The sequence below is a fragment of the Lissotriton vulgaris genome, chromosome 5 (genome assembly GCF_964263255.1).
Source record: "Lissotriton vulgaris chromosome 5, aLisVul1.2, whole genome shotgun sequence".
In the NCBI taxonomy this organism is placed as follows: Eukaryota; Metazoa; Chordata; class Amphibia; order Caudata; family Salamandridae; genus Lissotriton; species Lissotriton vulgaris.
Genome location: NC_141693.1, coordinates 1,936,304,249 through 1,936,328,815, shown reverse-complemented (window position 1 = coordinate 1,936,328,815; position 24,567 = coordinate 1,936,304,249). Strand labels below are relative to the sequence as shown.

The following is a 24,567-nucleotide window of genomic DNA, read 5'->3' as shown; positions in this document are numbered from 1 at the left end:
CTGGCCTCGAGAGGAAGCCAGTTTAGAGCTTTAAGGTGGGGAGAGATATTGTCGAATTTCTTTGAACTGGTTAGGAGTCTGGCGGCGGCGTTGAGGCAGGCTTTCAATGGGGCCCAAGAGTTCTTGGGTAGACCTGTGAAGGTAGAGCATCCATATTCTAGTCTGGAGAAGACTAGTGCCTTGGGTGCCATTATTATACCGGGGGTGTCGAGGAAAGGTTTCAGGTGTCTTAGGTAGCTCAGGTGAAATCTGGCAATTTTGGCCATCGAGTTAATATGGCCACCAGTCTAGGGTTATTCCCAGGGATTTAGCAGAGTCCACAATAGTAGGGGGGCAGTTTAACTCTGTGATAACCTTGATCCATTCCTGAAAGTCTGAATTGGTTTTAGGTGGGGAGATAAGGAAAAATTCCATTTTTTTGCATAAAGTTTGAGCTAGTTAGAGGTGAGACAATGCACCGTCAGCTTCAAGGCCTCATTCAGGGAGTGAATGTCCTCAAGAGAAGAGATTTTAAAGTAGATCTGTGTGTCGTCGGTATACATGTGGTAGGCGATGCTGGTGGTGCGTAGCACCTCTGTGAGAGGTTCAAAGTAAAGATTGAAGAGGGTAGAGGACAGGGTTGCTCCTTGGGGGACTCCAACCGTGATCCAAGAGGGAGCGGATAAGTTACAGTTGACTAGGATTCTCTGAAAGTGATTCTGGAGGAAGGACCTAAACCATTCAAGACCGGTGCCATCCAATCCCATAAGCCACATGTAAATGTAGTGTATTTTGTAAAGCGCATAGCTGCCCCAACGGGGCGTCCCGGCGCTGTATAACGCTGTGGAACCCTTCCTGTGAGATGCCCCTCCTGGGCACCCCCAAGCTGAAGCCAGGCATCCCAGTGTTGTAGGGGCCGTTGTGGAGATTAGGCAAGCTATTGCCCAGAGTTGCAGCGTGGGACCCATGATTAGAGTAGGTGCCGAGGCGAGAATTATCGAGTCCGCGGACATTGAGCCCAAGACCCTGCAGCGTCGGGACTTGAACCCTAGTCCCGGGCCTGATCTCTGCTTCGGAGTCTGCCGCTCTAACCAGTGAGCCACACTTCTCCACTCCACTCCACTCCACATGTTGGTGAATAAAAGACACAGTGTTTTGTCAAAGACATGTTCCATTGACCCTTCTCCGATCACAATGTAATAGCGATAACGGTATGTCAAAGATCTCTCATTTATGGTTGTATGAAACCGGTCTGCTGGCTCCATCAGCTTGGGCATTCTCTTTTTTTTGAAGTTCAACAAAATCTTTATTGACATTAAGTTATCACAGTTATCACTGCTAGTGGCCTACAACCCGGAGGCCGGCCGCATATGGCAGCAGCTGATGCGTTATCTGTACACAGCCATTCAGCTGGCAACCCGCAGGGTCCAGCGGCGTATTGTGAGCCAGTTCAGTTGTGTTCATCTAGTTGCTCAGACCCATTACATCTCGTTAGTGCATGAATCTTCAGTTTTTTAGGTGTTTTTTGAAGTCCATAAACAGAACAGTTCGAACTGTGAAATTAAGAGCCGTAGGTCAATTCTGCACTCTGTTGCCACTTATACATGTCAGGGTCTCAGTGTGCCATAATGAGAAAAGGTGTTTTTGGTTATGCAGGGTACTGAAACATTGCACTAAAACTCAAGCTACATCACCAGACCATGCAAGTCTACAGTGAGTCCTCGTCCCCCTCAATGGTTAACAAGTAATCTGACAAATAAGACCAAAAGTCTTTCGGACGTTGTCGTCTGGGCAATTCTTCTTCATAGGTGAGCAATTTATCCCTGCAGTACGTCATGTCCTTAAGCCACGTCTTAACAGTAGGGACCGTTTTCCCTTCCCAGCACTTGGACACCTGCCTTTTAGCGACCAACAAGGCCACCGTACAGAACTTACCCTTCCTCGCTCTGACCCCAGGTAGAATACCCAATAGGCATACCTTCATGGTGCATTCTATGTCCAGTTCCACCATTTTGCCCAGTACGACAATTAACATTTCCCAATATTCATGTATCTTTGGGCAATACCAGGCTAGGTGAGCAAAATCTGCTTCATCACATCTACATCTTTTACACCTTGCATTGTCTCGTAACCCATACTTATGTAGTTTCTTGGGCTTGTGATAGGTTTGGTGTAGATACTTCAGATGTGTGATGCGTAGATTCCCATTTGGGGTAAGCAGTTTAAGAAGGGTGCAGGCGATGGACCAGTCCTTTTCTGTCAATGCTTCGGTTAAAGTATCATTACACCTCTGCATTGCTTTTGTGGTAGAGTGTGGGATTTCGCTTTGAGCCACCTTATATAGTCTGGACACCAGGTGTGAGGTGTTTGAAGACGTTATGATAAGTTGCAGTGTTTGTAAAGTCGGTGGTTCATTCGGGTAGTCTGGGTACAGGTCTTGGATCGCCCTTTGCAACCTGTAGTGTGTGAATTTGTAGAGTAAAGTTGGGTTGCTTATATATGTCAAATCTTCCGTCGTGCGGAAAGTCCCATCATGATACAGGTCCCCAAATGTGGCTATACCGATATTTCTCAGAATGTCCATACCTACTTTTTCGTTTGTCACTGACACCTCCGAGTGAAAGTTCAGCGGCAGCGCTGGCGCATAGAACGGTAACTTGTGAGCTAACCTCCCCAGTGTCCTCCACGCCCGGGCAGTGGTGTCTACCGTGTTGATATCCTTCTAATGAAGTGGGGGTCGTTTATGTGTCACTATCGCGGACAGTGGAATTGGTGAGGCGTCTCCCTCTTCAACCGCTGTATGCTTGAGGTACGGTGTGGGGTGGTACCAGTGTGACGCATATTGGGCCTGTGCACATAAATAGTAGAGCTTAAAGTCTGGTACACAAAACCCCCCTTTCTCATAGGGTAAGGTTAAGGTGCAGAGATCAATGCGAGCTTGTTTACCTGCCCAGATGAGTTTCAACACTAGTGATTGTATGTTTGTGAAAATCGCCTTGGGGGGTGTGATCGGTATGTTATTGAATATGTAGAGAAATTTAGGTAGGATATTCATAACTATGGGGATGCGGTCGGCTAGTGATAGCGGTAGCTGTATCCACCTGGCCACTTTGCCCTCCAGATCTGTGAATACCCTCCCATAGTTCGTTCTAATGATTTCTTCTGGATCTCGACTGTACCATACACCCAAATACCTAGTAGGTTCCGTCTGCCATTCCAAAGGGAAATCCGGTATAAACTGAATGGTGGAGTCAGTAAGCGGAATTATGGACGATTTTTCCCAATTAATTTGTAGCCCGGAGTGTCGCCCAAATCGCACATAGTCCCGAAGCAATGGGCTTAGATTCTGCTCTGGGTCTCGCACATATAAGAGCATATCGTCCGCATATAGCGAGATGTGCAGGTGTCTCCCAGGGAAGTGCAAGGCCGAATGATTGTGCGTTTGCCGTATTATACATGCAAGTGGCTCCAGTGCAAGTGCGAAGAGAAGGGGCGATAGTGGGCACCCTTGCCTCGTCCCCCTCGCTATTTCAAAAGGCCCCGAAACGTACCCATTTACTCTTACCCTTGCCATAGGACGTGTGTACAGTAGTGTGATCCATGTGATGAATCTCACCGGGAAACCCATTCTCTGTAGGATCGTGCGGATGAAGGCCCATTCAATGGAGGCGAAGGCTTTAGCAGCGTCCAACATTACTGCTGCTGCTTTGGTCTGCGGTTGAAGTTAGTGAGATAGTGCAAATAATGTTCTGGTATTGTGCGATGTGGCTCTAGTGGGAATAAAGCCGGCCTGGTCAGGCAATATCAAATTTCTCATCAGGGGCTGTCGGCGGTCCGCCAGGATTTTGGCTAAGATTTTCGAGTCCACATTCAGAAGCGACAGTGGACGGTATGAATCACATTGATCCGGTTGTTTGCCCGGTTTTAGAAGGGTGATTATAAATGCCTCACATAGCGTCGGTGGCAGTATTGCCTGATCAAAGGCCGCGCCATACATCTCGGCCAGATGAGGGGCAAGAAGATCAGCAAATTGTTTATAGAATTCACAAGAATAACCATCAGGTCCCGGTACTTTCCCGTTGGGGAGCGCCTGTATGATTGCAATGACCTCCTCCACCGTAATGGGTCGTGCCAGGTATTCCCGTTGGTTGTCCGACAACCAGGCTAAAGCAATATCCTGCAGGTATCGAAAGGTTTCTTGTGGCGGGGCTGGTTCCAGAGATGTGTACAGATCTGTATAGTTATCGACAAAACTGTTAAGTATTCCCGTGGGGTGCGAATGAAGTGTCCTATTCTTGTCTTGCACCTGAGTTATGAACTGTGTGTCCCTCCCTGTGTATATTTTCCTCGCGAGCACCCTGCCAGGTCGGCCACCCTCACCGAAACACCTGGCCAGCGGTCGTTTAGTTACGTATTTTAATTCGTCGTCTGCAAAGTTTTGATGGTCAGTGAGTTTTAACTTTAGTTGCCCCAGAAGGTCTACATTCCCTGTGGTGGCATATTCCTGTTCTAGGACAGACATATCCCGTTCTAGCCGAGTGATCTAAGCTCTAATGCCTTTAAGGATGCCTGACGTTGTGCTAATGCATATCCCCCTAAGTGTAGCTTTGAATGCTTCCCATAGTACACAGGGGTCGTCTACTGAATCCACATTTAAGCGAAAGTAATCCTTAATAGCCTCAGTTATGGCTGTAAGGTATAAAGGGTCCAACAACGCCTGCGCATTAAACCGCCAGCTAAATGGTGGGGGCTGGTAATGAGGTATCTGAAGTGATAGTGTCACTGGGTTATGGTTGGATAGTGTGCGTGGGAGTGTGTCGATGTTCGTGGTCCACAGAACAGCATTGCCCGTCCCCAACCAATAATCTATCCTCGACCAGCTTCCATGTGCCAAGTTAACGTGGGTTGCGCCCGGTGTTGTCGGGTGCCGTACCCTCCAGATGTCTTTAAGTGCCATTTCCATCATCATATCCCTCAGTTTCTCCCCAGCTTTTTTGTGTGGTTCTATGGAAGATGAGGAGCGGTCTACTGCAGCGCACAAAGCTACATTAAAGTCGCCACCCCAGATAAGAATCGTGTCAGTGAAGTTCAATAGGTGATCCCATAATTCCTGAAAGAATTCAGGAGCGTCAACATTTGGGCCTTATACATTTACTATTGTTACACATTGCCCTCTCAGCATCTCAGAAATTATAACATATCTGCCATTGGTGTCTATAATCGTACGTGTGACCTTGTAATTGGTCCCTTTTTTAACCAGTGTCATGACCCCCCTAGAGTAGGATGAATAGGCCGCTGAGTATGTGGACTCCGCCCAACGCGTGCCAATAGACCTTCTTGTGGTAGGGTCAATGTGCGTTTCCTGAATCAGTGCAATATCAATGTGATGTCTGTCGAGGGTAGCAAAGATTTGTCTGATTTTCTTAGGATTAGTAAACCCCCGTACATTCCATGTTATAAAATTCAGCTTATGGCTAGTCATTATTCCTGCTCCTCCATCCTAGTAAAGAGTGCGTCTTGCCGTTCCCTTGTCTATCCAGTCCTCCCAGTACAGCACATCCTGACAGCACAACCCACGCTCCGGACCAGGTGGCACCCACACAGAGGAGGCAATTAACAGGACATGGCACAGCACATTGCAATTCATTCGATCCCGGCATAACAATATACAGTCTAACATTGTGCGTTGTCTCATAGTTGACGCATAGTTCAACATGGCTTTCAGCAGTGCATCTTACTTGGTCCTTTGGCCCAAAGAACAACAAACCCCAACTACCCCGTTTCCCACCCACTTCAGCAACCCAATTCTGCCGAAGCCATTTTACCCATAACATTTCCATGAGTAACATAACAGTTTGGGGACCGCCCTAGTAGAGGTCCGCCGAGGGCACAACATTCCATCCTCGCAAGAAGATGGGGGCGGATCTATAGGTTATAAACAGACCCCATAGGTTCACATTGGCGTGGCACCACGTGACCTTGGGCCAGTGCTGGATGGCGCCCTAAAAGAAATTCGATATACCTGGGGGTAGAGCACAAGGTGTAGGACAGTGTAGTGAGAGTCTACCCAAGTCCATAAAGAGCTGACCATTGCGTGGCCATGGCAGCACCATCCGTGTAGTCTGTCCCTTTGACAGTACGCAGAGGGGCCACAGGATGTTCCTCCCCATAGTTCGTACAGGTAAGGGAGTAGCTAGTCCGTACATCTCAATTCGCCTGTACGAGTCCCAAGTCAGAGGTGGGAAGATAATTCCCCCCGAGCCGGACGCTCTGGTAGGCAATGAGATGTGTCAGCGCATACATATGTTCAGGCACAGTATCTATGGCGATAAGACAGTCTTACCTTCATTCTGAGTCCTGATGCTTGTCTCTGCGATTATTTCTTTAACCTTTGCCGGCTGTTGACTTCAAGAAGTCCATTGCAGCTTTAGGTGTCGCCAAAAACATCGGTTTGTCATCCCAAGTTATCCTTAAACGTGCTGGATACAACATGGCATAAGGTATTTGCAGATCTCAGAGTTTGGCCTTGACATCGTTGAATTCATTGCGTGCCTGTTGTACCGCCATCGTGAAATCCGGATAGAATTTCAGCTTATTACCTTGATGTTGAATCTCTCCTTTCTCTCTCGCCAGCCGCATGATAGTGTCTCTGTCGCGGTAATTGAGAACCCTTGCTATGATCGGACGAGGTGTAGCCCCTGGTTTTGGCTTTGGGGCCAAGGAGCGATGGGTGCGTTCCACAATGAAAATGGACGATAGCTGATCGGCGCCGAAAAGTTCTTTGCACAGGTTTTCCACGTACGTCTCCATCCGACCTGTGTTCGTGGATTCCGGCAAGCCCGCTATACGTATGTTGTTCCTCCTGGATCTCGCTTCCAACTCTTCTGACTTGGCCTTGATTACCACCAGGACTTTCTCCATACCTTTGCAGTTGGACGTAGTGGCGCGCGAGTCGTCTTCAACTGCGGAAATCCTCTTCTCCGCCACGTCCAGTCTCTCGCCTTGCTTGTCTAGCTTTGCCGCCATAGTGTCCAGTCGACCCGTCAGGAGGTCTAGTTTCGCATTTATTTCCTGCCTGGAAGCCTGGACGGCCTTAAGAATATTGTCCATGACATTGCTTTCAGAGGGGTCCGTGTCCTGTTCCTCCTCCACCTGCTCTGCTTGGGTCTTATTCGTCTTCTTCGCCTCAAACGTGAGCCTAGTTTGTTGTTTTTCAGGCTTCCCCATGGTGCAGCGTGTAGTTGTGACACTACCAGGCTGTATGGTGGCGTGGGCCTGGGATCTGGACCCCTGTGGGCTCGTTGCACGTGTGTCGGTTGGTGGAGAATATCTCTTCTCGAAGATTGTGCAGGCGTATTGTAGCTCAGTCGGATCTGTCGCCTATGCACAGCCCCGTCTCCGTCTGTGGGGGACGTGAGATCAGGCCATTCGTAGCTCCTTAGTTAGCCCGGACAGCAATAGACGTTATATCCCCGTGCTGCGTTCACTGTTGGTGACAGCAGCGCCAATGTCGAGGTCTCATGCCCATCCTGCCAATGATCTCAGGGGTAGCGGCATCTGTCTGGTGCTCCGGGGGAACGCGTTGTCCATTGCGGGGGGCAGCCTGGAATCCCGCGTCCTAGTCACAGCCAGCACATTCAAACTTCATGCGAGATCGTCCAGTTATAGTGCAGAGGCGACGTCCGGCAGGTCGATCAATGCAGGCCACCACACACGCCGAGTAGGGCATTTCGGCATACGGACGCCGCCATTTTGTCGGAGAGATCCGATATGTGCAGGGACAACCACCGCATTTTCAAAAGTCGCTTAGGACGCTTCTCACTGAAACCGATCAAAGTCCGTCGGATGTGCAGGAGCGTCCGTAGGCAGGCCGACACCAGTGACTGCATTCAAAAGCGCTCCGAGGGGGTCGCCCATCCGCCGGGTCACAGCGCCGCCATGTTACCATCAGGCGCATCGACTTCTAACCGCTGATCCGGCGCTCCAAGTGTTTTCAGATTTCCGGCGGCATGGGGATCCCGGAGCGCCTCTCCGTCGCTGGAGCCAATGATTCCGCCGGCGACAGTTTCAGAGCTGGCAGCCCGCATTCCTAGTCCGATCTCGGCCGGCCGCCGTCCGGACCGCGGCCGCCATTTTCCGCCATACAAGCAACTCGGGATTTTCGCTCAGAGACGCAGGGACAATACAGCTAGTCCCGTCCCATGGTTACCGGCAGATGCTCTGCGCTCTCCCCCGCAGGACGATGTGCTTTTCCCCCGTCGTCGGTCCGTCTAACCGCTCATTACCGGCAATGTTGTGATCCGCCCGGCAGAGCTGCGCGCCTAGGCAGCCATTCCGCTGTGCGCCCCCTAGCGCCTTCTTCAGCTCGGGCATTCTCTAATTCCAGCAAATGTTCAGGCAACACATCAAAGTTATTTCTGAGGTCCTATGTTCCGAGACACTGAGTCGCCATAGACACCTGAAGAAATCAGATTTCTCCTTTTAAGTGTATTTAATCAATTGGGCATGCTTCACTCTATGCAAAAAAACTATGAGCGCTAGACTGACTGCTCCGATTTATAGAAGATTGTAAAACCTTGTCTCTGAGTGAGACCATTCTATGCATACATGAAGATTCAGCAGATGACATCCCCATCCCAACAGGGAAGAATCTCTACTCAGGAACAGGACAATGGGAGGTAACAGGTTTTTGTCCTTGAAAATGTTATCTCTGTCTACCCACCACTATAAATTTTATTTCATCTAAGTGAGTGAAACTGCATCAGTTCAGTCTCCATTTACTTAATGCCACTGCACGGTCAGTTGCTTCTGAATACTTACATCTCAAAGGTGAATGGTAGAAGTAGGATGCACAATGGCACGCTTACTAATAACTGACTTTCCTGGCAGTGGTTGTCGTTTGAGAGTGAATATGAGCTGCTGGACACATTATCTTTCGAACCTCTCTCAGACAACAAGATTCCCTTTGCTTCTTAATAAAGAAAATCAGACATCTCAAAACGCAATGTAGGAAAAAGGCTTTATATGTGGTGTGCTGGTAGGACCTCACCATGTAATAAGGGCACAATCTGTATCAGATCCAGTATAATCCAGCATAATTTCTACAAGTAAAACCCTTAGTTCAGGCCTACGCTGTGGCGCAGAGGAGTCAGGCCTAATCAAAGGAACAAGTGCAAAGTATTTAAAAGTACCAAAACAGCAGGTGAGTAAGAAACACGACACAATAAAAATTAAACACCAATAAAATTAGAGTGCATTTTATGTGTTAAATAGACATAAAAGTGACAAAAATCTAGAAGGGAACTCGGAGGTATGATTTTTCTAAGTAAAATTACTTTCATTTAGTCTTTAGAAGCAATAAAGTTTTGCAAGGTTTACAGCTAAGGGCTAGAACTCTCCTGGATTAGCCACAAATGATTGGAAACCAGTTACAGGTACCACTCCAGTCCAGGTGTACAGTTACCTACCGCTTTGAGCAGTCTTAGGGTTCTTAAAGCACTCTTCTCCTTTTAATGCGGGTCAGTGAAGAATGGACCTAATGCTGGGGATGCAGGATGCAGAGATGCTAAAGATGCTGCAGAGATGCGGTGAGTTCTTGGGCTACGCTTGTATTCATTCACACCATAGGTCATCTCTGAAGGTGCATTTGAGAGTGAAGTGCAGGTCAAGCCGCCAGCGATCAACTGGTCTCCTGGTTACAGCAGAGCTTTCTTGGTCAGCCACCAGGGTCCATGTCTGACACATGTCCCACAGGCTTAGGGCAACTCGGATAGGTCAGGACTTTGTTTCCCGGCAGGTACTTAAGCATCCAGCGATTGGCACGTGTTCCTGGGCAGCTGGGATCTTGGGACTGCATGTTTCCTTCAGACCTTGTGTTCCTTGTACTGAAAATGGAGCTAGCCAGCTAGCCCTAGGAGTCACTTCTTCCGCCCTGACACGGGAGGAGCTCTTTTCCATGGGAGGCACTATCCTCTGAGGGTCCCTCAGTTGCAGTCCAGTCTTTAGTGCAGGCTCTGTTAGCTGGGTCCAGAGAACAGCAGGACAGTCCTCCTCCTCCTACTCCTCCTCCTCTCTTCTCCTGACTCCAGTAGTTATCTGAGGACTGTAGGTCTGGGGAGCCATGTTGTCTCGGGTGACAACTGCTGCAGATAGTCAGGAAAGGCTACTGGAAGTTTGGGCAACAAAGTGGTGACTGTCTAAATCCACCTTTCTATTAAAGGTTGCCTTAAATCTGATCTCGGGAATGAGTCAGATTTAATGTAACAATCAACTGAATACCTCGGAGTAAAATCTTTTACAGTCCCATATGAAACTAAGCACTTTACACAGTGGCTAGTAAAACTCCATGTTAGCCAATGGGACCACCTGCGGTGCTACACTGAAAAAGGCAATTTTGTGTTTTCACGGTCAGGGCATGTTAAGCACAACAGGAACATGCTCTTCTTTTTAATATTCCGCACCATGCCTGGTGGGCTACCAAAGCCTAGCAGTGGCTTACTAATATTATAAAGTACGTTTTTAACCTGGCAAAAGGGTTTATTTTGACATGTCGTGCTGGCAGGTTTTCACCCTGACACAGTAGTAGTGGCACAATTAGGTGCTCAAGTCAACTAGCAGCATTTAACTTCCTAGCCCTGGGTACTTTTTGTGCCATATACTAGGGACTTGTAATTTAAAGAAGCCAATCAGGTATTAGCCAATCGTACACATTCTTGCGGAGTCAGAGCACATACACCGAGACTTGTGTACAGCAGGGCCCGTGCACTACAGAGTCAAAAAACAAGCACCATTAGTCAAAAAGCTAGGGGGACGGCATACATAAGTAGGTCCTTTCCTACACACAATGTCCCTGAAAAGATGGGGTACAACCTTGTTGACGAACACTAGGCCTAGAGATGACATGAACTGGATGGTGCTTTGGACTGAATGGAAGGCTTGGTTGATGAGCCAGTCGCGTGAATAAGGATAGACTGCATAAACCCCACAGACACAGGTAAGCTGCTACGTGAGCCATACACTACGTGAAAATTCAGAAGTGCAGACTTGACAGTGCAAGGCAGCCACTTAAAATAAAAGGACACCCTGTCTTTCTAAAATGTAGATACTTTCTGTGCCCTGTATGACTGGAACACTGAAGTAAGCATTCACTAGATATAAGGAAGGAAGTTACTCTCCTTGAGAAATTGGAGCATCACCTGGAAGGTGACCATGGTAAACACCATTTTTAAAAATATTTATTTAGGCCCGGCAGAAATAATACTTGTCACCAGTCTCCACGCATTTTATATCAGAAAGAATCTAGACTTGCACTTTCATGTTGATAGTCAATTTGGTTTTGTCTGCAGTTGGAGAAGCATTGACACTTCTCGAGGAAGCCCAAAGATCTGCTGTGTTTGTATCTGTATCAATGGATTGTAAAGCTTCATCCACCTGCATTCCAAAAATATTTTGTTCATCAAATGGCATGTCCGTTATTCAAAATTGTACATCAGGCCTGAAAGATGCACTTTTTACCCTCTGTCATGCCGCATCACTTTTGCGTTGCTAATCTGCCTCATTAAGTAAACGGAAGAATCACTGGAGGAACCACAGGTTTTACAGCTACAGAGACCACTAAATTTGCCCTTACCCTGATTCAGAATACATCAAGTGACAATTTCGGTGTCTTGTATTGTTCTATTCTTGACAAATTACCTTAAGTGGTAGCTATACTTCTCAGCAGTGACAACCCTTCCTCCCACATGAGGTTGATGTGGTATTGCGATTTTTCGTCGTTATGCATTTTCTCCTTAAAAAAGAATAATAAACAGAACTTCCCCCACAGTCGAGGGACCATTACTAAACCTCTACAGTGCTCTTTCTAGAAGATAATGAAACCTCCCAATGTCACCTAGTGATGGATGAGAAGGTTCATGTCACCAGATCAATCAATCAAGGAATTGTAAGCGCCTTATTCCCCTGAGGGTCTCAAGGCGCTGGGGATGGGGGGGGGGAGGTCCGCAGATCTGTTTAGCCGAAGTGCCAGGGCTTGAGGGTCTTCCTGAATGTTTTCAGGGAGGGGGCGCATCTGATGTCTGCCGGTAGCTCATTCCAGGTCTTGGCTGCAATGTGAGAGAAGGATCTTCCCCCTGCTCTGGCTCTGTGGGTGCGCGGGGTTTCGGCCAGTGCGAGGTTGGAAGATCAGAGGTTCCTTTTGGGTACGTGGAATTTGATTCTGTCGTTGAGGTATTTGGGTCCGTTGTTGTGTAGGCATCTGTATGCGTGAGTGAGGATTTTGAATGGGACTCTTTTCTCCACGGGGAGCCAGTGAAGACTTCGTAGGTGTTGACTGATGTGTTGGTGTCGGGGATGCCGAGGACGAGTCTGGCAGCGGTGTTCTGTATTGTCTGGGGTTTTGCGGAGTAGGGACTTGTTGATGCCGGCATAAAGTGTGTTTCCATAGTGCGTGGGTGACTGTTTCCTTGAATCATGGGGATCCACTTGAAGGTCTTGCAGAGGGTGTTGAAGTAACTGAAGGCGACTGCTTTGACCTGTCGGTTCAAGGTGAGTCGAGTCCGATGCCAAGGTTCTTGGTGTGGTCTGAAGGGGTAGGTGGGCTTCCGAGGGCGGTTGGCCACCAGGTGCTGTCCCATGCAGAAGGGGTGGTACCGAGGACGAGAGCTTCTGTCTTCTCGGCGTTGAGTTTCAGGCAGCTGGTGGGTCATCCGGACTGCGATGTCTCGCATTCCTTTCTGGAAGTAGAGTTTGGCAGTGGTGGGGTCTTTGGTGAGGAGAGGATGAGCTGGGTGTTGTCAACGTAGGATACGATGTTGAGGCCGTGTTGTCGGACCATGGCTGCGTGGGGGGCCATGTAGATGTTGAAGAGTGTGGGGCTCAGGGATGAACCCTGTGGGACTCCGCAGGTGATTTTCGTGGGCTCGGAGCGGAAGGGTGAGAGTCTGATCATTTGGCTTCTTCCGCTGAAAAAGAATCGGATCCAGTCCAGGGCTGTTCCTTGTATGCCTGCATCGTGTAGTCTGGCAACTAGTGTGAAGGTCGCTGATAGGTCGAGTAGGATGAGGGCTGCGGAGTGGCCTTGGTTCAGGAGGATGCGGATGTCGTCTGTGGCGGCAAGCAGAGCGGTCTCTGTGCTGTGGTTACTTCGGAATCCGGAGTGGGACGGGTCGAAGATGGCGCTCTCTTCAATGAATCGTGTCAGTTTCCTGTTGACTGTTTCTCTGCAACTTTGGCTGCGAAAGGGAGGAGCGAGATGGGCCGATAGTTCTGGAGGTCGGTGGGGTCAGCTGTGGGCTTTTTGAGCAGAGCTCTGACTTCTGTGCGCTTCCAGACGTCTCGGAAGGTGCCTGTTTTGAAGGTGGTGTTTTTATCTTTTTAAAGACTGTCTATCCGCCATGGCCGCAGGATTTACCAAAAGGGTAACTCTAACAAACAGAAATGTTTATATTTAGTACCCGTAAATTCTATTTGGTTCCAGTCCTGGAGGCCACTTGATCTATGCTATTTCCCTGCTACCTCATCAAATGCCATGAATTTGGGGATTTCTTTGATCATGACCGCTCTTAATTCACAGGTTACAACTGTATCAGTGACCTGCTTTACGTTTGTGAAAGCTCCAAGGACATTTTGGACATTCTTCCAGCGTCCTGCAGGAAAGCAGCTATTAATGTCACAATCACCCCAATACTGAACTATGTTAACTCACTCTATTCAGGATTAACTTGTATATTCCAATCAGCTCCTGCAAGTGGTCCAGATCGCAGCATCTCAACTGCCGCAGTGGACCGCTCGATTTTAATCGATCTGCAACCATCTTCAGGACCTGCACTGGCTTCCAGCACACAAGAGTGTGCTTTTTTAGACCATGGTACTCCCATAACAAGCGGTAAAGAGGGAAGGTCTAAGATATTTACAAACTTTAGAACATAAACATATCTCTCTTAGAAGCTTATGGTCAGCTGAAGACATGGTTCTTACAACCCCTACAGTTCTCCCAGCACATACCGGAGGCTGCTCTTTTACTTTTTTGGCAGCTAGACAGTGGAATGTCATGCCATCTGATGTGAGTTTGATGACATCATTGCCCTTTAAGAAGAAACTGAAAACGTTTCAATCTTGGCTAGTTTCTCCCCAGTGGACCTGCAGAGTAAATAGGTATCAGGACAACCTAGATTGAATAGCCGTTTTGAGCTTTGAAGAAACAATTTATTCATTCAATAACAGCATTTTTGTATTGGTAATAAATACTGTTGTAGATAGGTTGTATAGGCCTACGATAGGAAGGACTAAAATCTTTCTTCTCAGAATCCACAGATTCTAAGTACAGGTCTCTTAGTGTCAAAGCAACATTGGATGAAAATGCCTTGATTATCTTCAACGCAGTGTTAATCCTGCTCTTCTTGATCTTTCAGCTAACATTCTAGACTAGAGGAAAAGTATTGCAGTAGATTATTTGGAGGCCACAGTTGATTGTGAAGGGTGACAATGAAAATATGTAACGGAGCCAACGTTGAAAGTGGTGAGGTTGTTGGGGCAGAAGATGCATGTGACACTGGATGAAGAGGACTAGAGACTGATGAGGCCTATCATGTCTTTGGCACTAATGGAATCAGTATGTCATTTAAAGCCAATCATGCTCTAGCAGCTGACGGTGTGAGAAACAACAGTCTTCTCCTCAGTTATCTCAGTTATACTCAAGGCTCCGTAGGACTGACTGTAGCAGTCGATGACGAACCTTCCAGGTACTCAGCCAATGCTAGCGCAGCCGATAAATAGTCTAAAGCTGGCCGAACAACCATCGAGGTTTGATCTGAAGTGAGGAAGTGGAAACCAATGATGTGATTGAGACTACTTTACAGAAGTTTTAGCCAAAATGTTGCTCAGGAACAAAACACAGATTTTCTCATGAGATGAAGAAAAAGAAAGCAGAAGTCCTCAGAATCCTAAAAAATGCTAAAAAGAAACAGGGCAGGCAAATCTCTACAGGACTTCCTAACACTAGACATGCAGCAGAAATGTAGCAGGTTGAAGCTTCGGGAAAGGCTGAACCTTGTGTCTCTGTCCCTCATTGCCTGGAGCTCAAGTCACACAACGAGACAGAGACACTACTTAGAGTTCATGGCTGTTTTCAATGTCTATATTTAGTATATATACTGCTGTGTCAATATTGACTACTGAGGGTTCCCAAATCTGACAGTGGAGACTAATTCAAGCTTATAAATTTCTGAAAGATCCATTGCTGATTAGCCCATCCCTACTCCTCAGCAATAGGGCACACCTAATAACGCACTTTGTACTGCTACAGAATGCTGCTCTTCAGATATTCTATGGTAGTAGGCGTGAATCCTGCCGACATGGATAACATTTTTTTTTACTCAACCCCAGATCATTTGTTTTCTGGGGTTTCACATGGATTGTGCATTCCTCCTTTAATAATTAGTTGTACCCCCTTCTTATGAACATAAATGGATGGAGTTTGTCACGTCGGTCCTATGCAGATGAAACTCAACTGATGGCTGAGTGAGGGGAGTCTTCCACGCAGTTTAATACGATACAGAACTGTCTGAATAATAACAGCTGGGTGCAGCTCCATGGTAACTGGCAACAAGACAATGGTGATCGTATCAGAGACCAGACTGACAATAGTTCTTAATTTAGGGTTGTACAAAATTTGTTCACACAGAAATAAATTCAGTGGAGAAAATACAAAAAAATTCAACTTTCATACTGGATGATCTTTTCACCAAGATACAGAGTCCATAAAAAAAAATCTATTTATACAGATTAATGGTCAATGGTAAGCTGACTTATTAGAACTCCTATAATTTGAAACTGATGAACAGAGTCTAGACAGTACAGACTACCAGTCGAGGCAGGGCTGAGGAAGTGGGACATTGCGTCCCTGAACCTAAGAAGGCACTCCGTTTGCTAAAAGTTGAAGATAAGATTAACTTTTTTGATGAGGCCCTATGGTATGAGAGAGAGAATGCCACTACCCAAGGAAGAAAGAACCTAGTGATGCTCTTATCAGTTATCCATTACAGGATATGGACAACTCAATTGTTTTAATAAATTCATGACTGATAGCTGCTTATAACTAACATGACAGCGCCTTGAGTAAGCTTACATAAGCCCATCATAGTAAACCTACTACCCTAAGAAGGTAGCCATTGTAATCATCAGTTGCTGACACACAGAGAACAATATTTTGTGCTGAAGCTGATAAACAGATATCCCAACGAGAACACAGCGCTCACCAACAGCTCTTAATGCACAGGATACTACTCGTGGTGGGTTGTCCTACGTATACTCGCAGCAGTCAGAAACTCCCTTTCAAGTGGTGATAGAAAGAACATAACTCATTTCACTACTACAGGTGGGTGCCCTTAGCCCCACAATCCTGTGCATATTTTTAAAACCTGATAGCAGAATCTCCCTCACGAACTCCTCTGTCCTAGAACACTGCCATAATCACACCTCCTCTTGGCACCTACACCACAGATGTACTGGGGGTACTTACCCAAGTTCTTCACCAATCTTTATGTCGCGACTGCTGAAAAATGCGATGCGGGGAAAGCGCAGGTCTTGGTGCAGCATAAAGACGCGCACAGGAATCAGGTTGGGGTCGCACAGGTGGTTGATAAAACGACTCACATTCCCATAGTAGCGGGCATCGATGCAGTATACCTCGCCATCCTGAAAGATGCAACAGGATTATCCAATCATTCAAGGAATGAATGAAAGAAGAGGGCATGGAAGAAATCAAACCATGGAGGGAAAAGGAACGTGATTGGTAGAAAGTAAAAACATGCACGATCCTTAAAAAAAAAAAAAGAATAGAGAAAAGAATGATGAAAAGATCAGGCAAGACAGGGTGAGAAAAACACGGTAAGATAAGAAGGGAGATGGAATGAAATCGAACATACACAAAAAGAGGAACCAATGCAGACAAAGGGAAAGAGAGTAAATAGAAGATAAAAGAGTAAACAACAGGGAACCACCAAATGTGAGTAGCACAGAAAGATAGAGCAATAGAAAAATATGTAATGAAAAAATTAGTTCACTTGAAGTACTCTTCTAGGGGTGCAATCTCTTGGCTTAGGCGAGAGTGCACAAGCACAATGAAGAGATTCAACAACTTGAATAGGAGGACATTGATCATCAGCCCTGTGATTAAACCTACAAATAATTCCACAAACATGTCAATGATCAAATCAGATAATCAACAGCAGATATAACTCCAACATGATTTTCTAAAGCAGAATTACACATGGCCAATGAGCAATATTCGGTACCGCAAGTTTCAGATATACTGCCAAGAAGAGACAGCGGTGCACTGCCCAGGTATCAGTCAAAATGTGCATGCTCACAAATGAAAAAATGAGAGGTCACTGAAGCTGTATTCTACGTTTCGGGTTCCCACTCAATGGGTGGTCGGGATCAATGGTACCACTTTAAAGCCAGAATGAACCAAATTTCATTAAGCCGATTTACTTGCCATGGCCGGTTGTATCTAAGGTTGAGTGTGTTGCAATCCCCACTCCCTAGCCAGATGAGGCAGCCCAGCAATTGTTAAAGGTTTTGAGTTACCACACACCATTGTTTCAATGATGAGTACATTAACCACAAGAACTCAAATACAGAGTAAATCAGTTTGAGTACAGCTACAAGATCTTTGTTTTGCATTGCTACATGTTTAGCAAGGCAATAACTTCCTGCTTATGTAGTCAAGATTCAGTGAGTTATTACTAACATGTTCATGCTTCATTAAGGAGAGAGCATATCTCCACACATCTTGGTCCCAAATTTGAATTCTGTAAACCTTTCAGTCTAGTTCCATGCCCCATTCCTTCCCACATCTTATCCATTATAATTATGTTGCTCCTCCACTTCTGCTAATTGCTTTGGTTTATTACTTTGTTCTCTCTCAAGACTGATTATAGATGTTGCTCTGCATATGAAAAGGAGTGAAGAAGCCCCTATGTTTGTTAAATGCCTCAAAGTATTTTAGGTCGGTGTTACAATACTATGTTTGTTAAATGCCTCAATGTATTTTAGGTCGGTGTTACAATACTATGTTTGTTAAATGCCTCAAAGTATTTTAGGTCGGTGTTACAAACACAGAGAGAACAGGCTGAGCTACTCTGGCCTCACCTGCCTTAGAAATTAGCCCAGTCTTGAAACCGAATTAGGAGTCCCACAGAGTTACTAGGCTCAAATTGTGGGAACTGCTTCATTTTACCTTGGATGTTCTGCGGCTGACTTAGTGAGTAATCCAAAAAGCGACCACCAAGTTCTCCCCTTTAGCACTTGGCGCTCAGGGTTGCCAGGTAAGCACTCAAAGGCATAGTTTGAAGAGGAGGTGTGGGGTCTGAAAATCAGACCACCAGTAACTCACAAAGTAAGCCTTAGTAAATCGATTGTGCAGCTAGTGATATATCTTGAATGAACAACACTTGTGACACAAATAAATATGTTACAAAATCGGGAACTGACTAACAACTACAGGGAAGAGACAGGTAATGCTTCACAGTGTTTGAAGTGAACCAGCTTCACGTTATGGCTGTGAGCTTAGGACAGATCCTGAAGTTCTCTTATGCCCATCGAGCTATAACGCGCAAAGAGCAGATCAGTATGTAAAAAATAAAAAGTGTCATACTATTATAGCCCTAAGCAGATTCACTTGCCAGGGCCGGTTGTATCGAAGATTGACACAGGCAGAGCTGCACTATCATGCAGCTCTGCAGCATTTTCTGAGAAGGCAAGAGTAGAGTGAACAGAAGACCAACTTATATAAGCTGTTCAATCATGCATTGTCAGAGAACTTTTAAGGTTGCTTCATTTCATTCTGCAGAGAGCACAACAACCAGCAATTCTTGTCACGATGTAGAGCTCAGTCTCTACTGTTGAAGGTTAATGTATCCTACCAGTATTGGGGAGTGGCAAGTGCTTGAACATACCAGACTATGGGACTATTAGATGATAGTTGCAGCTCGATTCTACTGAACCATGCAGTTTTATCTATCTGTAAATACAAACCAATTCTTTTCAGTCATGGTAGCTCTGACTTTACTTTGTGTTATTTACAGTGTTATGACATTCACGTTCCTAATGTTGCAATTAGGGTGTCCAACTAGAGGGAAACAGTATACTTTTGGCCCAGCCACTAGTGACACATACCAGAGATATTGCCAAGTAACCACCAGTTGATGTTATGTTATGTTAAAATGTTAAAATTACTTTTAAAGCGCACTTACACCAGGCGGTTTCATGGCGCTGAGAACGGGGGGCAGCAGAACCAGCAGCAAGGAGTGAGAGAAGGGCATTGCGTTACTCAAAGACCGGACAGAACAGCAAAGTTTTCAGGCGGGATCTAAAGTGGGTATAGGATGTAGTTAATCTAAGTTCCAGAGGGAGTGAATTCCAACAGAAGGGGGCAAGAAGAGAAAATCTAAGACCACCATGTTTCTTATGTTTGAAAGTGGGAGTTGTGAGCAGAGCCAAGTGGGAGGAGCGAAGATTACGAGAGGGAAGATAGCGGTGGATCAAAGAGGAAGTGAAGGCTGGGCCGAGGCTGGCCAATGCTTTGAAGGTGATGCAGCCTAGTTTGAATTCGCAGCGTTTGGCCACCAGGAGCCAGTGAAGACTTTTAAGCAGGGGGCGAACATGATGGTGTCTAGGTTGGTGGAAAATGAGTCTGGCAGCCTGGTTCTGTACCAGTTGCAGACGGCGGAGCTGCTAGGCAGGGATGCCAACGTAAAGTGAGTTGGCATAATCAATGCGGGAGTTGACCAGGGCCAGAAGAGCCAGAGTTGATCAAGGACTCCAGCATTTTTTGCCCTGAGCGACATGGAACAAGGTCAGTTAACCGAACATGCAGACAGAATAATCACCACATTTGGTAATGGCACTTGAACGGAATGCCAATAATTTCACCCATCAATGAGTTTCAATGAATCTCGTCCAACTCGCCAAACTTTGGCAGGGAAGGGACAAAGATAACATTCTCACACTTCCTGATCTATTGCAGATTATAGTTCCAGTGCTCTCTGCATTGCATATGCTGGTTTCTTTGGTCATGTCCAGGGATAAATGTTAGATTCTGAAGAGAACCCAACCTTTTTCCAGGAAGACCTACACAATAACCAGTAGGCTGAAGAATCTGAGGTGGATGCTTTGAGAGACTGTAGCCCAGCAATGCTTCCCCATAAAGTCTGAGGAAAATGATCCATTGGATGATAGGTGCCGTAACACAAATTTTCTTCAACAAGAGGACATATGTCCCCTCTGGGATATATAAATACTTTAGTAGCGTATAAGTCAAAGAAGGTACTGGCAACCTTCATGTTTTCTCGGCAAGCCCTAGTATAACCTTCCTGTTTCCCTACCTGTTTTTAAAGTCCTGTTTGTTTTGGTAGTTAAAACACTGACTGAATATTGTAGTTATTGAGTGCTATTTGCTGTGCCATAACATATCTGAATTAATAACTGCTATCACTTCACAACGTCAGCCTTCAGTACTTTTACTACCTTGGGAGAGAGTCAAGTGTCCAAGGAAAGCAACTAGGCCATGTAATTGGAATGCAATGGTATGGTATGGTGTGGCCCTCTGACAACGATGGCAAGCATCATTATTGATAATAAACAATCACGGACTAATGAAACGCAAAGAAAACGTCTAACCCTGAAATTCAGTTTCGTTTCAATAAGGTTCCTCATGCATTCAAAAGGCAGCAACGTTTGACAATATGTGCATCCTGAAGACATTTCGACTGAAAGTGCATTAATAAAGACAAACAACAATTCAGAGGGCATGGATAAGCTGGGGATACAGAAGGGAAACACAAGCACTGGGGTGAGGAGTGGCTAGATACAAGTCCCAGATCACAAATCTGAGACAGATAACAGATGAGAACTTGTAGCATTCAACTGCCCTAAGCGTTAGTGCTCATAACTTGTAAATGTACCTGTAAGTGGTTCACTTTAAAAAGCTGTATATGTCACTGACCTTATTATCCAGATCGAATAGGTAAGAATCGTCCTCTCGCACGTCAGCTTCGGCATCTGAGATTAGTTCACCCACATACCTGAAAAGCAAGAGGAGGCTGAATCAGCTACAGATCATTACACTGTAAAATGCTGGTAAGTGAATCAAATGATCACAGGTTAACACTTGACAGGATTAGTGTTCCAACACTACTTGATGCTAATTCCATGAAAGTATAAGTTTAGTTAGTCTTGATCCTTTTCTCGACTTTAGCAGTATCACAGGTCAGCCAGCCATGAAAGTGGCAACAGGCCAGTTTCAGGAGGCAGACGCAAAAATAGAACTTAAAGTTCAGGAGCATGGGACATCATAGATAAAAGGCGCATAACATGTTGAGAACACAATGATGGTACACCTGACGCCCAAAGGAAAGGGACAGGGAGGCAGTAAATAAAAGGCATAAATGACCGTTGGAGAATCAGCGATGCAATGGGCGCAGAGGTCCGGAGACCAGAGGGCAGCGGGTATTATGAAACTCAAGAGTGTGGCGCTTTTGGAAATCAAAGAAAGTGCGGTATTATTTAGGCAAAAAGGACACTGTTGTTCAAGGACTCTTAGGAAAAGAATATTCCATGAACCTAGAGGAAAGGAATGTTTAAGGGGCACACATCAAAGGGATATTTCAGGGACCCAAAAGAAAGGGACATTTTAAAGCCCAAAAGGAAAGATGTTTAATGGGATTGGAGGATCGAGATTTTCTGCAACCCAAAGAAAGAGATGTTTCAACATCAAATAAGAAAGGGATGTTTCATGCACACAAACAAAAGGAAATGAGTGATCCTGGGGACCAAAGGAAATTTGCTACCACAGGACCTAAACAAAATGGGAAACCCATGGAAACAAAGAATAAAAGTAGACTAGTAATCCAAGGGAAATGGTTGATCCCAGGCTCACAAATAAAAGGGTGAAAATGGCGACCCAACTAAAATTATGAATCCAGACCTAAAGAAAAATGGCGACCAAGTATCTCAAAAGAAACGTACAATCCAGAGAATCAGTAAGAAAAGTGTGATCCAGGGGCAATATAGGAAAGGGTATTTCTGTGACCAGCATCACCCAAAGACCAGAAAGGTTTTCAAAATATTTCCACAAGTTTTTAAAATCAAGAATGAAGTAAGGCATCCTCAGAAGCTCCAACACTGATTATTTTTGATCTATGATGATTGCATAACATTTTAGACTGCATCCAGGCAACCTGCCCACTGCTGCCAAAGCCTTGGGAAGCTGCTCGCACTTCCGAAGGAAACAAAAGGTGAACTCACTCGCAGATGAAAGTGCCCTGTGTAATGGATTGCAAGGCTCGTACTCCCCAGCCCATCTTGGCCGTGCGATAAAGTTGCATGCGGACCCTATGAAAGCAAGAAAAAAATAAACAAGAGAAACTGTGTCACTAAAGAAATAAAAAGAGCAAATTTAGATCATAACATAACGTATATTTGTAAAGCGCAAGTCCAACCCCAACCGGGCATCTTGGCTCTGAATAACAGATGTTTATTGTTACCCAACTCAATGGTACTCATTTTATCGACCTCAGAAAGGATGAGAGGCTGAGTGGACACACCGGGATTTGAACCCGTGACCATGAGGTCGAAAAAACGCCCCTGCAGTGGATGCCTTAGTCCACTAGACCCGGCCTGATATAAAAGGCGAAGGGAGGAAATTAAAAAAATTACTTAACCTGTAACTAAATGGTTACTTCGCTGTAGCAGTAGTCTTGCAGCATAAAGGATTTTCTGGATTTAAATGCTGTGCATTATTGCACAATCTAGTGTTTGGGATGGAATGGCTTATTTTAATCTTATTTTTCTCATTTTTTTTCCTTCAGGTTTTGAGCATCTTCGAACATTTGGTCCCTTGTCATTCCTTGAATTACATCAGACATACGCCTGAGCAAACCCTCAGCGTATTTGCCATCTTCAGGTTCTTATTTCCTTTTTTGCAACTTTTTGTCTGGTTCCATTTCATACCTTGCTTACATTCCCTTTTTGCAAATTCTCCTCTTCTGGGGAGGTAGGCGGGTTGAATGTAAATTCAGAAACTCTTCAAGCTTCCAAACTCCTCCTACAGGTAAGTAACTACTTCGTTTTGTAGTGTGTATCTTATCTGGATTCATATGGTGTGCATTTGATTTCGTAGCAATATTATTTTCCTTTCCAGAATGTATTATTTGCAAATCGCTGTTTCAATACACTTTGTTCCAACTGATCCTTCTTACTGGCCTGATTATCCACATAGTGTCCTGCGAATATGTGAACAGAGGAAGACCTAGTGTAGGAAGCGGATTCTTTACATAGTGACTCAAAATGAGGTACACTGTGTAAGGAGTCAAGGCCAACCCCGATTGGTTTACAGAGAAACAAATGATATCCCAAACGTTGTCTTTTGTGGTAGTGTGGGCAGGCAGTTAATTGTATCAGAGAATAGCGCTAAGCATTTGTTGACACACACAGAGGCAATAAATGAGACACACAAGAATGAATCAGACACCAATTTGAAAAAGAAGTCGTATGTTCACTAAATTGAGTCTTTACGCACAATGCTTTCCTATAGGAGAAAAGGCACGTATAGCATACAGTTATTTGCATTCGGATTCTGGAGGGCTACTTCTGGACTTAGGGCCCGGGGGGGGGGGGGGGGGGGGGGGGGGTGGAGCACTAGATCCAAAGTACCACCAGTAGTTACTCATTATCTGCCCTGACCAGAATATGGTTTTGCTTGTGTGTCCAAGACCGTATCTGTGAGAATCTCACTAAATAGCAGGAAAGGTTCGGTAGGACCTTTGCTAGGCTGAAGCATCCTCATTAGAATGCAGGTACTCTAGTCAACTTCCCCGCGACGGATCTCCTGTCCAGCTTGCTGCAGTCAGCTATCCTCTACTTTCTTAAATTTGTGCCTTCTCTGCTAGTTTTCGGTCTTCTTTTCTGCTCACTTTCTGCTAGTTTTTCTGCCTTCTATTTTAGCCTCTCTCTGCTAGTTCTGCCTCTGATTTTGCCTCTTTCTGACCTTTATTTTGCCGCTTTCTGCTAGTTTGAGACCTTTATTTTTCCTCTTTCTGCTCATTATTTTTCCTCTTTCTCCTTGTCTCTGGCCTTTAATATGCCTCTGTCTGCTCATTTCTGACCTTTATTTTCCTCCTTCTGCTCATCTCTGCCCATTAATTATTCCACTTTTGCTCATTTCTCACCTTTATTTTTCTTCTTTCTGCACGTTTCTGACCTTCATTTTTTCTCTTTCTTCTCATTTCTGACCTAGCTTTTCAACCGAGATGTCGCAGCCACAGTGTTCAGATACCTCTAGGGGTGACAGTACTGCGCTATACAAATGCTGATTGAGAATGTGGATTTCCACCTCTATAGTGGGGCTGTACAGTCAAGGACCCTTGCAGTCCTTCTAATCATAATTTCAAAATATGCACTCTACTCTGTGGCAGGGAGGGAGAGAGACATCGATTGTCTGGAGGGGTTTCTAAGCCACTGGCATTCTGTAATTCGGCACACCAATTATCATCACATTGTGGGACATATGCATTCTCATCATCACCATAA

At 45.6% G+C, this 24,567-nt stretch overlaps 1 protein-coding gene across 4 annotated transcripts in view; it reads right to left on the bottom strand.

Annotated features, from left to right (window-relative positions):
- Positions 1–24,567, bottom strand: part of EHMT2 (euchromatic histone lysine methyltransferase 2) — a 231,504-nt gene that overhangs the window by 8,535 nt on the left and 198,402 nt on the right. For all 4 annotated transcript variants that reach the window (XM_086924581.1, XM_086924583.1, XM_086924582.1 and 1 more), the window contains exons 25-27: positions 22,285–22,371; positions 20,984–21,062; positions 16,496–16,671 (exon numbers count right to left, since the gene is read on the bottom strand). In XM_086924581.1, coding sequence (XP_086780707.1) covers positions 16,496–16,671; positions 20,984–21,062; positions 22,285–22,371 — 342 coding nt within the window. The remainder of the gene's footprint in view (positions 1–16,495; positions 16,672–20,983; positions 21,063–22,284; positions 22,372–24,567) is intronic.